This window comes from Chanodichthys erythropterus, chromosome 12 (assembly GCF_024489055.1).
Source record: "Chanodichthys erythropterus isolate Z2021 chromosome 12, ASM2448905v1, whole genome shotgun sequence".
Taxonomy (NCBI): domain Eukaryota; kingdom Metazoa; phylum Chordata; class Actinopteri; order Cypriniformes; family Xenocyprididae; genus Chanodichthys; species Chanodichthys erythropterus.
The window spans coordinates 34,412,171-34,428,063 of record NC_090232.1 but is presented as its reverse complement, the minus strand read 5'-3'; the positions used below and the strand labels follow the sequence as shown (position 1 = coordinate 34,428,063).

The window sequence follows — 15,893 nt, the reverse complement described above, 5'->3', positions numbered from 1 at the left end:
TGGCCCGGAGGAGCGGTCCTGGGTAAATGCTAACGATATTCTGGATCCCAACCTCATCACCGATTTCCACAGGACCCATCCGGAGCGACCGGCCCCCCCGACCTCGTGGAAGACCCCGGCGCCGTCCGCCTCCTCGCTTCAGGAGCCGCTCGCAGGGAGGGGGCTCTGTCACGAATACGACCTCTGTGGCTCCCTCTGATCGCCACCTGAGGGCACCATCTCCTGAATACTAACCATCCCCGGACTACATTACCCACATTCCTTTGCTCTCCTGATTAGCTCACCACCTGATCCATATCTTCCTGGACTATAAAGGACTCAGACATCCACTGCCAGTCGCGAAGTCTTGTTCTGCCCCGGCCAACAATTCTGAGCATTATTTCCCTGTGTTAGTTTCTCTTGTGTATGACCCTGGACTGTTCTGATTGTTCTTGTTCTGCCCGCTGCCTGCCTCGTGTACTGTTTGCCTGTCTACTGGATTATCCTGCTCTGTCTGCCGCCAGCCCTGACCTTCTGCCTGTCCCCGATTCTGAGTTTGTCTTGCCTCTTATACTGCCTCTGCCATTGTTTGACCCCTGCCTGTACGACTACGATTTCCTAATAAAGCTGCACATGGATTATTCCGAGTCTGCCTCGTTACATTAACAGATGTAATGCAAGTATTAATGTTACTTTTGTAGCAATGCACTTTAAATTGATTAGTAATTCAGACACTGTTTCCTGAGTGATGAATAAAAAACCTGAAGACTGAGGATTGAGAGAAGGGGAGGAGTTGTGAACACGAATGGAATAGTATAAAATAATGTGAGACATGCGTCACTGTGAGGACAGATAGAAGACAAAAGTACAGCAACTGCAATGGTAAGTACTATTTTTGAATGAACACTCTTTGTTATACATTTTATTTTTTATTTATTTATTTATTTTTTTCCGCAGTGGAAATCAGGATCGGGATTTGTTCTGTTGCTGACTCTTCTTTTTGGGAGTGGCAACTTCTTAACAATGGAGAGAGGTAATGTTTAATTTAACAATATATTTATGTTGACATTTCCCAATTCTACCCTTTAAGGTTCTATATGGAAAAGGTTCTGTCATGTACTTCATATATAGAACCTTTTAGGGGTTCATCATGGTGTTTTCGTTCAACACAAAAGTTTTATGCAATCGTTTAAGACATTTCTCCTCATATAAAAGAACCTTTTTGGCATAAAGAGTATAGGTTTATAGAGTATTTTCTATGCTCACTGATATGACCTGTTTTGATTATACATTAACAGCATTAGTATATTAACAGATATATTAACAAAGTAATATATTACAAGTTTATCTTTCAAACAGACAAGATTTTTAAATTGCCTAGAGCTTAAAACTGTCCTGGGTGTCATTCTGACATTTAGGTTTTGATGTCAGCGATATGAACTTCGTGGTGCCGTATGCCTAAAGCGTGTGGTGTGCATGGCTTCACTGATTGGTTCAAAGTGGGCCGCTACTGTGTCAAATACTTCAGCTGGCCTCAGAACTTCACTCAAGCCGAGGTAGGTTGCAGCACTCTGTATTTTTTAAAAGATTGTTACATTGTTACAGTAAAGAGATTTCATTTCTATTATCCTTCACATTATTACCTTCACCATTAAAATAAATAAATAAATAAATCAATGTATTGTGTAGTCATCATTGTTCTTCCTGTTTTCAGTTCAAGTGTAAGTCCAAAGCCCCTGGTGCTCATCTGGTGTCAGTGCATAGTTACAAGGAGAACAATTACTTGCTCTGCATTGTGAAAAAATTTAACCCGAAAAACCTGTGCTTCTGGCTCGGAGGCTTTGAATTCTTTAAGGTAAAAAAAAAAAACACACAGAAGTGTGAAGAGATTCACAAACGTGGAGAGCAAAGAAAAATGATTGAGTTGTTATATTGTCTGTTTTTCACTGATATCCATCCACTGTAGTTTCTCATTACTCAACACCTTCTGACTTTCTTTCTTTCATTTTTCTTTTTTTTCTTTTTTTTTTTTTTTACTTTTTCTCACTCTCTCAGTCTGGTAAATTTTTTTGGCTTGATGGATCCTTCTGGGATTATCAAATTTGGACACGTGGTGAGCCCAACCACATGTACGCCGCCACGGAGGAATGCGTGGAGATGAACTGGAAAGGTAAAGATGGAAGTACAAGAGGGAATTTGTTACAAAAACGAAACACTAATGGGTTATAGGACAATAACAATACATTTTAACTTGATGTTTATCTAAATGATTTATTATAGTGATATTGATGCTGTGAGGACAATTAGATGTTTGGTAAAACTAATAAAGGTACAATGATAAATTAAGGTAGAATAATCTCTTCATTTCACTGTCCCTCACATTTTCAGAGGTTGGCAGGTGGAATGACGACTCTTGTAGTGTCAAGAAAAGCTACATCTGTGCCTTCAATCGACATTACATGTTGGAAAAAGACCTGGAGTAGATGGAGCAGTTTTATCTGAGTATCATCCCATTAAACTTAAAATGATTTTCTCTGCATCAACAAAAACAACAAAAAAAAAAACTTCCTTAAAATAATAAAGAACTTTTGCAATTAAAATGATCAGTTTATTTGATTTATTGTTTGTCTGATTAATAACTATATATAAGAGTTTTGTAAAGGAAAAGATTGCTTTTGTCAGGATTCTGAGGACCCAGATGCAGAATGAACAGGAAGTGATATTTATTCGTTTTTTTAATTGCTTAGGCGCAGTTTTCACAAGCAAGCGTAACATTTTCAAAACTCTTAGTACTAATGTCACAAAAGATCATCAAAAGTTCACTTTTTTTCGAACATTTCAGCATATTTTCAATTGTGTTAGTACAATACACACAATCACAAAGTATCCTTTTCACTACACAAAATAAATGTTTAATCTATACAAATGTTTCATTCACAGTAATAATGCTATTTCTATCAAACCTTTCATTTGCATCTCTTTTCGTTCAGTTTAATACATTTGTCTATTATTTAATGAACAACTGAACTTAATGGTTAATCAATTAATCATTTGGTACATCTATAGATTTCTATAGATATTGATTCTACAGACATAGCTTCTTGTTTGCAATTTTCAATATGGTTAACCAAATGTAATGAATTCTTTTACATAAGTGATTTACTGTATCTTACATGACCACTATGTTGAATGTGTGTGTGTGTGTGTGTGTGTGTGTGTGTGTGTGTGTGTGTGTGTGTGTGTGTGAGAGAGAGAGAGAGAGAGAGAGAGAGAGAGAGAGAGAGAGAGATTTGCAATTTGTGAACATAAAGCAGGATAGAGTACAAGGGAGAAGAAGCAGGTAATGACTGTAACATCATACTGATCAGAGACGCATCAGAAGAAGAGAGACAGATGGCATCAATTACAGCATTTTACATTACAGTATGCCATACTGTAACTCACCTTTCATCTATAAAGTTAAAGTACAGTATAGATTCATTCATATGGCACAGTGAGAACTGTATTGGCAGCAAACTGTTTGCACCAAACCTTATGGCTGTCATACTTTACACCTTTTGATAACACACTGAATAGATACTATTACAAACATTATGGATTTTATGATATATAAGTTAGATAATGTAAGTGTATTTTCTATTTTCTAATGTGGCATAATGTAGTCTGCATTACTTTCTTTATTTCAGCAACAAGGGTGATTTGAAACATGTATCTTGCATTGTTTGCTATTGAATTAACTGATTCAACTGAAAAAGTACCAAAAACTGAAAAAGTACAAAAAAAAAAAAAAAAAATTGTTAAGACAATTAAGACTAGAGGGAAAAAATAAAGAAACTAAATAACTGGAACTAGACAGACAGGCAGACAAATAACCAAAACATACTGGAAATAAGTAAAGGGAACTCGCAAACAAAAAGAAATAAAACAAGACTGCAACCTTACAGGGAACTAGAAAAGAGAAGAAATAAAAGATTAGTTAGCAACCAAAACAAAAACAAGAGATAAACTGAAAATAAGGCTTGGGAGAACTAGAGCAAAACAACAGAAACAAAATAAAACCAGAAAAAAAAAAGAAAAGCAAAAGAAAACAAACACAAAGCTAGAACTGACAGAGTAAACTAAATGTAGCACTACTGACAAGCAAGAAATGTTCACACACATGCGAAAACATGAGGGAAAGGAGCACAATATAAAAGGAGCAGAGCACATGAGGAACAGGTGAACACAATCCTGCCAACAAGGACTAAATGTAACAGACATAGGCTATAAGAGCTGTGTATGTAAACCTCACTCCCCTGAACTCAAGAGGTGCTCTAGCGCCTGATGCTAGAGACTGTGCTCTTTAGCCTCCTCGTTAGAGTGCCCACTTCCAATGCGGACGGACCCGGGTTCACATCCCACTTGGAGCGGGCAAGTGTGAACTGGAGGGGCTACATTGGTGCCGTGACCCGGATGGGGTTTAGGGGGGTGAGTGTAACAGATGAGTGAAGTAAGAGTGAACTCAAGAGGTGCTCTAGCGTCTGCAGTCTTTATAGCCTCTTTGTTAGTGCGCCCACCTCCCATGCGGACGGGCCCGGGTTTGCGTCCCACTTGGAGCGGGCAGGTGCGAACTGAAGGGGCTACACAGACAAGGACTAAACAATAATGCTGCATGGGATGATGCATTTTGTAGGCCAAACCTGGAAATGAGTTAGCATTTTAGCACTTCTGGTTCCATCATCCTGAAGTCAATGGGTTTCTTTATTAAATGGGTTTTTGGTTAAATGCCTGAAATAATGTCTGTGGTACACACAAGTTCAAGATATTGTCACGTTTTATTCTACAGCACAAAATACATCTGTAATGCCCACTTTTGATTATTTGTCTTGAAAAAGGTTGCTAATAATTGGCTAAATGGGATTAGGGATATTAAACATCATAACGGTGAACATGTAAACTCATCTACACACAAGTCCACTTTTACAGGTTTGTGTGTTTATAATCAAGTTCTTACAAACTATCCTACCTCAAACTTTCAGGGAAATTTTTTTTTTTAAATAAAGACGTAGAGTTGTCAGAAAGCTTAATGGTGGTGATGAAGTCATGTGACTTTGGTGCAGTTTGTTTATAGCATACATTTAGCTTTGTACTTCTGGTGATTATTTAGGCTTCAACAGTTATACAAGTCGTGTTCATGTGTGAAGACTGTTATGATGTACAAAATGTGTAAAATTCATAAACTTTTGTTGGTCACAGAGCTTATTTTCTGCAATAATCCAAAAAAACTATGGAAAATTCCTGTTGGAGCCATGGTGATACTAAACTTCTGGATTAAAATTCTGAAACTGAATGGGAGACCAAAGGTTCGTGACTTTGAACTCATACTGTCACCAAAGCCAATGTTTTTTGTCTCACACTCTATGGCCAGAATTACAGTGAATACCCTTAACACCAGGTGTCAAGCTTTAGTGACTATTGTTGTGTACCTCAATCTTATCAGTCAGTATAAAATCCATAAACACACACCGGCGGGACACTAAGCCACCATTTCTTCATCAGTCTTTGAGTGTAATATAATTAGTCTGGTGCAACTTCACACATCCAACAAGGTGCATGGAATAAAATATGAGTTATTTTGGAGCAAAGCAACATTTGTGGCGTGGAGGGATCAGAAATAAACAAAAAAACTGGAGCTATCAAGACAAAGTCTTTTTCATCAGTCTTTGTAAAGAGGCTCTGTTGATAGTTTTGGGTACCAGACAAAGCGGATATTTTCTGACAGGAACCGGGAAAGAGACTAGATTCAATATTCCTGACGTGGAGACTTTATCTAACATTTTGGCCATTGTCAGCAGGATGAAATAGCAGAGGAAGTGTAATCTTCATGGGAGATTCGGAGTCGGGATTGTTTCTGGCACGTGTGAGGACAAAATTGAAAACACTCTCTGCAGGCGTCTTTTCTTAACCAAAGTGTATAAGACAGCGTGAGTGTGAGTTTGTCATCTACATGTAAATATGTGATTAGTAAGGATACTAGGTCAGATTTGATAAGTCCCTGAAAGCAAGTCCCAAAAAAGCAATCTAGTAAGTATTGAGATGCAGCAAACAAGTACATTTTTTTTTTTTTTTTTTTTTGTGAAATCACTTCTGTTTTACTGAGTTATATTGTCTTACTAACTTATTATTTATCTGTATAAATTTATGCAAAATTAAGAGGGTTGTTGAGAAATCCATATAGAAAAAAGGGCAACTACTACCACTATCTTTACGAGAGAAAATAATAATAATCCTTTTTTCCAACAGGACCAGAGCCCATATGTTCTCCAAAGTATTCAGTTTTCATTTTTTAAACTACTCTGAAGCGAAAGCCAGTTCAGTCAAGTATCTCTCCAGCAGGATTCTTTTTGAAGACAGCAGGAAACTTCAAAAACTTTGCTACTTCATTCAGCTAATTGTTAGGGTATAAAGACCATCCCTTCCATAAAACACTCGACTGGTGCATGCTGGGATGGGAGGGGTCCCCTAGCCAAGCCTCTGATGTGTATCCTGTTGCATTTGTTGTTTATGCAGGCTTCCTAGCCTTAATTAGTTTGCTTGGTTATGGGAGCACATAGCTGTTAAGGAAAAGGAACAGCTGAAGGCTGGAGCACAAATATAGATGGTCCGTATTTCTTCTCCATAACTGGGAGCATAAATTTGGTTTGAAAAATATAATTAAATTGGTGTGGTGACTCAGTTACCCTTGCATTTATTTAAAAATGGTTATTGTGTTAAATGTTTGGCTATTATTTACGTGATATCGTTCCAAAGGAAATCAAAAGCTCAGTCAGCTTTCCATGTGAAACCAGATATTTAAACCATCCAAACACAGGATGCTAAAGAAAGGAAGGGAAAAGGTCAGTTATTAAATATCACATGCCACACATTGCGGGAACAAAGGGTAAGGTTCTGCACTCCGACTAAAGCTACGGATTATTACAGGCATGAGCATGCTTTGGCATTTCCTTAATTCAGACAGGCAACTCATCCAAAACCTACACACACATCAGTCCTCACAAAAGCATTAATCGTCTATTCCATCTAGTTATACAAGACATGGGAACAGGAATGTGCCCGGAGTGCTTTGTATGCACGACAGCAAAGGGGCTGAGTTAAACCCTACCAGACTACCACGGGCCACACCTACCGACAACATAATTTACAGCCCCGGCACACGGTTAAATCCTATATTTAAACGAAAACATCCATCATATCGATGAAACGGTGAGTACTCTTTGATCTTTCTACTGTGTAACCTTTCATTGTTGTTAAAATTTCGGAAATAATCTCACGCATGAATTATGCGTATGTTTTTCTTGCACAAAGTCATTTTGGTTTTTTTTCCTGTAAGAGATGTAATTTTTAATTCCAATACATCCATTTTCTCCACCCGCTTTGTAATAAAACTCGTTTGAATGCGCGTGCAAGAGGGCGCGCGAGTTTTTCTACGTTTTTTGTCAACTGTAGCCTACACCATTCGATGTTTTTACCACGCGGCTAAGATGACGATAGTGTGTCAAAAATTGTGTTTTAGCTATTACAGCATTTTATAAACATTTCCCACTGCTTTTAGTTGATGTTTGATTCGAAACATTGTGTTTCCTTTTGAATCACAAATTTGCATCTATATGCGTCTCTTTGAGTATAAAGCAGGGTTGCCAGGTTTTCACAACAAAACCCGCCCAATTGCGTTTCAGGGTGTTACACGGTAAAAAAAAAAAAAAAGTGTTCCAGGGATAAAATCTGCTTTTTTTTTGGCGGGGTTGCTCTGGTAAAAATTGCATTCCAGGGGCTAAATATAATGTTATTTGGGGTCGTTTCAACCCGCGGACACGAAAAACAACCCGCGGTAACAGTGTAAAAGTAGCCCAGTTCCGCGGGAAAACAGAGGACTTGGCAACACTACATGAATGTTTAATTTATTGGGTTACTGGACATAACTAAATCTAATTATTACGTACATTGGCGCTTAACATAATGATGTAATTGAGGATCTGTTCTGGCCCAATCATTAATCTAATGCCTTTAGAGAAGCAGATCATTAGCTGCCATTTGTGTAGGCGTCACCCAATCGCGCAAAACCTTTTGTACTCTGTCCAAGCTATTTATTTAATATACACAATACTTCCTCAAGATCACATAAAGAATGTACTGTGGGGGATGTAAATGTATATAACTTGCACAGGAATGCTCTCAATTGGGTGCATATGTTGTTATTTATCTGGTATGATTAAATTTTGATGGATTGTAATGTAAAACAATGAGGTTTTCATAACTGTACTAATTACAGACTACTTAAAATCCATGTAAACATCACTTGTCACTCTATATCGCCCAATAGTGTGTCTTATTAAGATACTATTTAAATGCTTAGTTTTATTATCAAAGCTCTGTAGTTTTAATTGTGGGGGGCAAAACATAACGCAATGCAATACAGTGATGATTGAGAGTCAAATAACTGTTCTTCAAACGCATTTATCATATTTAGAACATTTTAACTTGATTTTTTTCTACAAATTATGTATAAATATATTAATCTAATAAACCTGAGTTACTTCAGTCCAGTAAATGATCATTTTGAAATATTAAATGTTATTTTTAAATCTACTTAATAAAGTAAAAAGTACTTATTAAACATTTATACATGTTCCATGTCCTAAGGGATGGAAAAGGCATGTAGAAGATTTTTTCTGCAAAGTTTTGATTATGTTGATAATTTAGATGCCTGCTTCAAATATGATACTCTAGGCCCAAAATTCTGGTCAATTAGTACAGTATATGTCAGCTGTCTTAGATTAAGCCAATTTGCTTGTTTCTAGAACTCGGGTTAAAACAATAAGGTTCGTGTTTTAATGTAATGTGTTTTCAGAATCTATCTGCAATATTGACAGATCATTTCTCAAACAGATGCTGAGTGTTTGGACCCTCCTTGTAGCTGCTATTTTTGCAGGTATGTCAATGCTATCTCACAACCAATTCATACGTATTTTACCAGGTGGCTAATTCGTACGACGTCACTCGTACAAATTCATACGATTTGTCTAAACCCCAGTGACGGGTAGGTTTAGGGGCGGGGTTCAGAGTAGGTCATTTGTACGAATTCATACGAATTTGGCAACTCGTAAAATACGTACGATTTAGCAAAAAACAAAAATTGTCTCCCACAGTGCCAGTCTCTGCAATATCTCGGAGGCATATAATCCATGGCCGTCAGTTGACTCTGGATCTTCCCGAAAGGACAGAGAAGTTGGATTTTGTTACTGCTGATGAGACTGATCAGTTTACTATCTGGGAACATAAAAAAACCACTCTTTGGCCCAGTAAACCCAGTAAAGGTCAAGTGACCAGCGCTAGTAATGGCTGGACTTTCAGAATCTCACATGTTACATTTGACGATGAGGGAACCTACACCTTGCTTAGTCACTTTGGGGCAACCATCTCCAGTTATACAGTGAAGGTCGACAGTGAGTAGTAATTTAAACCTCCATCTAAGAATAATATCTCTGTGATAGTCCACATATCCTCATTCGTTTGTTTGTTTTTTTCCCAGTCAACAGAGATATCATTGAGCGTATTGCAGGTGAAAAACTGACCATACCACTACAAGGACTCAAGCAAAGTGATGCCACACTTCGCTTTTTTGGCAATTATTCATCTGTCACCCTGGTGGAGAATGGAATTCCTGTGGGCAAGAATCACCCAGACTACGTTAACCGGCTTAAAGTGACCAGCGAATCGATCCAGATTCTCAATGTCAATGTGTCAGATTTGGGCAGATACGAGCTCACTGATTATAAACGCAGACTTGTCGCGAACAATACAATGATACTAGTGGGTAAGAAAAGACTTTCTTCAATATGTTTCAAAATTTTACACACACGTACACATTTACTTTTTTTTAGCCATTTAAATGGGGACATTGCATTGACTTCCACAGTTTTTATATGCAGCTAGTTATAAATACTACACTGTGTGCAGAATTATTAGGCAAGTTGATTTTCTGATCATGATTTTTTTTTCCAAGCACATTTTACCAATTCCAATCCACATCAATCTTAATATCTACTATTAATATTGTTTTTAATAAATTATAAGTGATATATAATTGTTCATGAAGGCTGGAAATTAAAAATGCCTTATATTCAGGTATATTCAGTGCAGAATTATTAGGCATGTTTTCTTTTACAGGCAAAATGAGCCAAAAAAGAGATTGAACTCAGACTGGAAAGTCAAAAATTATTAAATACTCATGAGAAGGACGCGATACTAATGCAATACTAGAAATTGCAAAGGTAAAGCATGACCAAGGGACAGCAAAATGCTCATTGGGTCAGCGGGCTCATACAAAAACAGGTGGAAAAGAAAAGACACGTTAACTGCAAAATAATTAATAATTAAGGTGAAGAATTAAGTGTGAAACCATCAGGAACCCTTTAGTCTCCAGCGCCACCATTTTCCAGAACTGAAAAGTTAGCTAAAGAATCCTAAAAAATGACCCCGCTCTTAATAAGAATCACAAGCTGAAGTGTTGTAAAATACATGAAGACTGGGTTTTTTATAGGCCTTATAGACAGACAGAGTGAGAGTGACTCCTGAACGACCAGCACCGCATCCTCTTGTACCACTGTTTGAAGAATTTATCTTCCAGAATCTGGCAGTAAGGTGTGGGAGTTCACTTTTAGTCCATCTCTTATCCTGAAATGTCCATCTTGCAGATATGGACTAAAATGATCTTCCAAAACTTACTGCCAGATTCTGGAAGATAAATTCACTAACCCTAACCTTACCAGAAAACATTCTGCATTTTTACAATTAAAAAAAAAATGCATTTACTTTATTTTTATGCCATTTCTACAAAGGAGGGCAGCTATATATTAATATAAAAATGTCTTGCAGGTTTATTTCAGAGATGTGTTGCATGCATTAGTAATCACTGCTATTTTTGATGTTCTTTCTTGTCTTGTCTCTTCAAATGTTGCATGTAGATCAACATGATCATATCCCTAGTACGGGTCTTTTAGCTCTGCTGCTGCTTGGAATTCCTGGTGGAATCTGCTTCTGCTGCAGAAAGAGAATCTGCAAATGTTGCCGGACCAACAAATCAAATACGCACACTGTGGAGTCCAACGCCCTTAATTCTGTACCAGTGTCTATACCTTGCAGCAACACAGTGATTGGTCCTGGAGGTCCTGGAGGCCCTGGACAGGTAAATAAATGTGAAGATTTTGTCTCTCTCTCTACCTGTAGTTGCTTTACTATTCCCCACTATCCTGTAAAATAAAGATCAACCCTTTATGACAGAATCATGCCAAGCATCATGAGGATAATTTAGTGATTTTAGTCCTACTAACTGCTGTACATTGTAATGGATATTAATGGTTTCTGACTAAAGGGCTACATCGCTGGTTATCCGCCTCAGCCAGATCAAGGTCAGATTCATTATCCTCCACCACCAGAGTGGAGCGGACAACCTGCTGTTTCTCCCAACCCTGTGAGTTGACTTACACAGAGATTTACATTTAACCATTTAACAGATCCTTTTATTCAAAGTCACAAATAAGGTATGTTACAACACAAAAGCAGTTCATCCTAAGGAAGCAGTAACTTTTGAAACTTAACTTTTGCTAAAAGTTTCAAAATGCCTGATTAACAATGATGGAAAAGCAGTGCAGATGAATGCAAAAATGTGTTCTGTGTGAACGACCCCTTAAAACAACATGATTTCTGGGTTGGTTTAGCTGGTGGACCAGTATACCATGCAAAACTTCATGCCAAAATTCAAGATGTACTTCTCTCCTTGCAGTAGAGAGTTTATTAATATTTATATATTTACTGAAAGTAAGGATTATATGTACACTTTAAACTGAAAAATCCATTTTGTGCATGTTAAGGGCTTTCATCCTGCATATGTGCCTCAAAACCCTGTCTATCCCCCTGAGTTTGGATCTGGAGTTCCCCCCGCTCAGCCTCCACAGTGGAATGCTGCTCAGCCTCCACAGTACAGCCCATCTGCACCTGTGGTACATCTGTTTTCTGTTTGCTTTTTTAATAGAAAGGTAGCAAGTGAATATGTAAAAGACAAAAAGCAACTCTAAATGCATTGGTGCTGAAAGGGGAAACACACGTTTAAGTGTTTTGCTTAACACAATTGCAGTTCTACTAATAATAGACTTTCTGTCAATTTATTTATGGACACGTACTATTTATGATTTCTTCTTTGTACAACTCGTACTATCTTATACAACTATAGTCGTTTGCGTTAAAATATGCACACTAATTAATTGAATCATTCTTAATGTGCACATGCTTGTTTGTGTATATTTTAACATGCTTATCACACTGTGTGTGTCCTCAGAGCTATATGCCAGTGATGAACAGCGCTCCTCCTGGGCCTGAAGTCACAGGGATGAAGATGAATGAACCATCTCCAAACGCACCACTGCTCACACCTCAGCCGGAGGTAAAGCTTACACTTTTTTGTCACAGTATTTGCTGTTGTTTTCAATAGTCTCCAAGTAGTCTCTGAAACTGTCCAGTCCTTCAGTAACAACCTCTTTGCTGCACTCATTGTGACCATTTTTTAAGTGAATTACAGAAAATGTGCCCCAAATTTCTGAAAATGAAATTTCATACTCCCACTGTTTCACTGTCTCACTCTCTTACTTGTATTTTTTCTGTAGTTTCAACAGTCTGCTATGGGCAGCCTTTCCATGGATATCCTTAACTCCGGTGACTCTACTGTCCAGTTTGACATTAACAAAGAAAAGTCTTCTGGCAACAACTTCCTGTAGTTACTCCAAAATACTGAATTATACCTGTAAGGGAAATAGAAACAAACACTTAGCTGTTGATTAGATTCATACACAACCCAAGCCTTTAAAATGAATGGTTCCATATTTTGAAAGTACAGGACATTATTCACTCTGTGGTGGATTTTTAATATTCAAATGTTTATTTTAAATTTAATATTGATGATTACCTCAAACAGACCAGTCAGCGTTGGTCATTATCACTGTAAATAATAATAAAAATAATAATTTCTGTCTAGAGAATTAATAGGACTTAAACACAGCTACTTCAATATTTGTATCATTACAGATTCTTTCAAGGCTCAGCCGAGCATAAGAGGAATAGAAGGATGTTATAATTTTAATACCTTTAAAATCACTGTTAACACTCTTCTCCTTTGAAAAAAAAAATGCGTAAAGAAGGGTATTTTTTCTTACCTCTTAATGTCACTCTGTTGGTTGGGAAGACGCTGTTGAATGGTACCAAAGATATTTCACAGTTACAAAGCTACCACCATATTGTCAGCAAGATGCAGCAAATTGTTTTCGTATTATATTCGCATGCTACATGGACAAAAGCATGAGGATTTACCTTTTGAATGGGCTTCCAATGACAAAGCAATATCCATAGACAAACACTGGCATATTATGGCCTGTTCTGAAGCTCACTTTCAAAGGGTTAGTTTACCCAAAAAACTGGGTAAAAATTATGTTATTTACTCCTCCCTCATTTCATTCCAAATCTGTATGACTGAAAAATAAAGAAGATATTTTGGGGAAAAAAAGTGTTTTTTGTCCATAAAATGGAAGTCAGTGGGCAGTTAGTAACATTCTTCAAACTATCTTACGGTTCCACAGAAGAAAGAAATGCATACAGGTTTGAAATGACATGAGCGAGAGCAAATGATGACAGAATTTTCTTTTTTTTGGGTAAACTATTTCTTGAAGGTGACACTGAGCTACTATTTTCACTTTACCCAAATTATCCAACAGTCAGCCTTAAAAAGCCATATTCTATACTTTTGTGTGTAACTACATGGAATACATGTACACATTACTATTTATGCATGTAAATGAATTCAAATGTTTTAATGTACTGTTTTAGGGATTTTTCTCAACTACCATGAATAGCCTGGCAGGAGCTACATTTACTTAAGCATTTTTCATAGTGCTTTTAGCTGGAATTAAACAACAAATGCCTCAAACAACTAAACATTTATACTTGAATCTTAGATATGTGTAAAATCTTAGTGAGGTTTTATAGTAGGTTTCACGTTGTACCTTAAAAGGACTGTATATCACAATGGATATGGAAATATAAAAAGACCTACCATTGTTCTGAATTAAAATACTGCTATCAATTTCTGCCTACAGGACTGTATTTCTTACTGTTTATATTGTATATTCTTATTACATGTTCTCTGTATTTTTTATTTTGTCAGACTTCTAGAGTCAACTGGCAATGCCATTTCCCTTGTTATACCTGTATGTTGTACTATCGGCAAACTAAATGTTATTTTATTGTTATAGCCTACTTTAAACTATAATAAGAAGAAAGACAATAAACATCGTAATAAATACTCATGTAATTTCTAAACTCTGAACAGAGCACATAGCTAGAATTGAGCATCTCCAGGTTTTTATCAAAATAGACATAGCAACTATGATTATTTTTTATTGTTAAGGTTAGGGTTGTGCCGATATCATCGTCCATCGTGATAGCTGACCGACATCACGATGGAGAGACACCAATGCTCATCAATGTCAGTTCCAAAACAGTGGACCAATCAGAAGAACTCGATGGCGGGGCAAGCGTTGCGAGCTTCTGTTTACAGTAGCAAGTTGGCATGACAACTGTTTTATATGACGGCAACATGGCGGAGGGGGCGCTCATTATTATCTTATTTTCTTTTTTTCCATGTCAAAACTTGTGTCTGTCAATTCTGCTGTTTGCCTATTTCTATTATTTCCGTTATTGTCGTTATTTCCTCACGTCTCAAAAGCGCGTCTCGAGACCCTCGCGTTCTACGCTGCGCTTTTTTTAAAACCACTCCTGAGCGCCGCGTCTCGCGTTTTTAGACGCAAATACGCGTTCTGTGTGAACAGCCCCTAAGTTTAAAATATTCTGGCGACCGTTATTTAGAAAGTATCACTTTATTGTTTCCATGGTGACGCGTCATTGCTTGTCATGTCACACACCGCAGCACTGTATGACTGATGATCTGCTTTTATTTCAGTTTTCCTTTTTTATTCAAAATATTCACAAATTTGTTAACTATAACATGAAATATCTGATATTCCGATTGTCAATTATGAGCACCTCTGTAATGATCGCGTTAGTTGAGCTATAGAGAATACGAACCGACGTTAACATTTTTAATGGTATCGTTTGCAGGGAATAGAAGTTATTTTATCGCATCGCATGATCATTTTAATTATTTTCATTTTTTTCACTGAAGTTTTGTAGAATTTCGTTTACAATGTTGATCTGTTTACCGTGCCACACGCTGGACGCTCACTGCTGCTTCAGCCACCGTATGAATATCTAAATGTGTTCAACACACTGAGAAAAGTCATTCATTTATTTGTTGGAAACGTTAAAATGATGCTTAAACGAGCATTTTGAGTAGGCCTACAACTTGTCATTGTAATCAGTCTTTTACTGCGGTCAAGTGGGCCGCGCGTCGAAAATACACGGTCAAGCCAGCCGCACTTTTTTTTAGGTCGCTCGTCTATTCCTGCACTTACGGTATGGGTGCTGGAAACGGTCTAAATGCATTTAAAGACGGCAGTTTCCTTTATACTCTTGCAGTTAACCGTAAAAAGGACAAGAACGTAAAGAGACATCAGATAAGTTATATATTGCTTTTTTCCCCATTTTATTATGTCTCTATATGTGCTATACATCATGTTAATGTTAATATTAATGGTAATTATTATGAATCATTTATTAATTTGATTTTTTTAATTATTTTTTTTATTATTGATTTTAATGTTTTATAAATATTATACATTATTATACATTATGCATATTAATTAATGCTAATATGAGTTTTATACATAATTTATTAATTTTATTACATTTTTTTGTTGTAATGTTTAATATTC

The 15,893-nt window shown here is 37.0% G+C and overlaps 2 protein-coding genes across 2 annotated transcripts; both read left to right on the top strand.

Moving 5' to 3' along the window:
- Window positions 1–1,425: 1,425 nt before the first annotated feature.
- On the top strand, window positions 1,426–2,564 carry LOC137032939 (lectin-like). Its single transcript, XM_067404974.1, has 4 exons — window positions 1,426–1,535; window positions 1,694–1,834; window positions 2,035–2,149; window positions 2,368–2,564. The coding sequence occupies exons 1-4, from the start codon at window positions 1,434–1,436 to the stop codon at window positions 2,460–2,462; spliced, it is 453 nt and encodes a 150-aa protein (XP_067261075.1). The 5' UTR covers window positions 1,426–1,433; the 3' UTR covers window positions 2,463–2,564.
- Window positions 2,565–7,000: 4,436 nt separating this feature from the next.
- On the top strand, window positions 7,001–14,150 carry wu:fc21g02. Its single transcript, XM_067404695.1, has 9 exons — window positions 7,001–7,221; window positions 8,905–8,947; window positions 9,165–9,461; window positions 9,548–9,832; window positions 10,983–11,203; window positions 11,390–11,488; window positions 11,889–12,017; window positions 12,353–12,457; window positions 12,678–14,150. Exons 2-9 carry the CDS (start codon window positions 8,905–8,907, stop codon window positions 12,786–12,788), a joined length of 1,290 nt encoding a protein of 429 aa, XP_067260796.1. The 5' UTR covers window positions 7,001–7,221; the 3' UTR covers window positions 12,789–14,150.
- The last annotated feature ends 1,743 nt before the right edge of the window (window positions 14,151–15,893 follow it).

Bases quoted from the DNA above. Each gene is read 5' to 3' on its own strand.
- LOC137032939 (XM_067404974.1), top strand. From the start codon at position 1,434: ATGCCTAAAGCGTGTGGTGTGCATGGCTTCACTGATTGGTTCAAAGTG. The intron at 1,536-1,693 runs GTAGGTTGCAGC...TCCTGTTTTCAG, and splicing joins AGAACTTCACTCAAGCCGAG to TTCAAGTGTAAGTCCAAAGC. The intron at 2,150-2,367 runs GTAAAGATGGAA...TCACATTTTCAG, and splicing joins CGTGGAGATGAACTGGAAAG to AGGTTGGCAGGTGGAATGAC.
- wu:fc21g02 (XM_067404695.1), top strand. From the start codon at position 8,905: ATGCTGAGTGTTTGGACCCTCCTTGTAGCTGCTATTTTTGCAG. The intron at 8,948-9,164 runs GTATGTCAATGC...TGTCTCCCACAG, and splicing joins TGTAGCTGCTATTTTTGCAG to TGCCAGTCTCTGCAATATCT. The intron at 9,462-9,547 runs GTGAGTAGTAAT...TTTTTTTCCCAG, and splicing joins TTATACAGTGAAGGTCGACA to TCAACAGAGATATCATTGAG.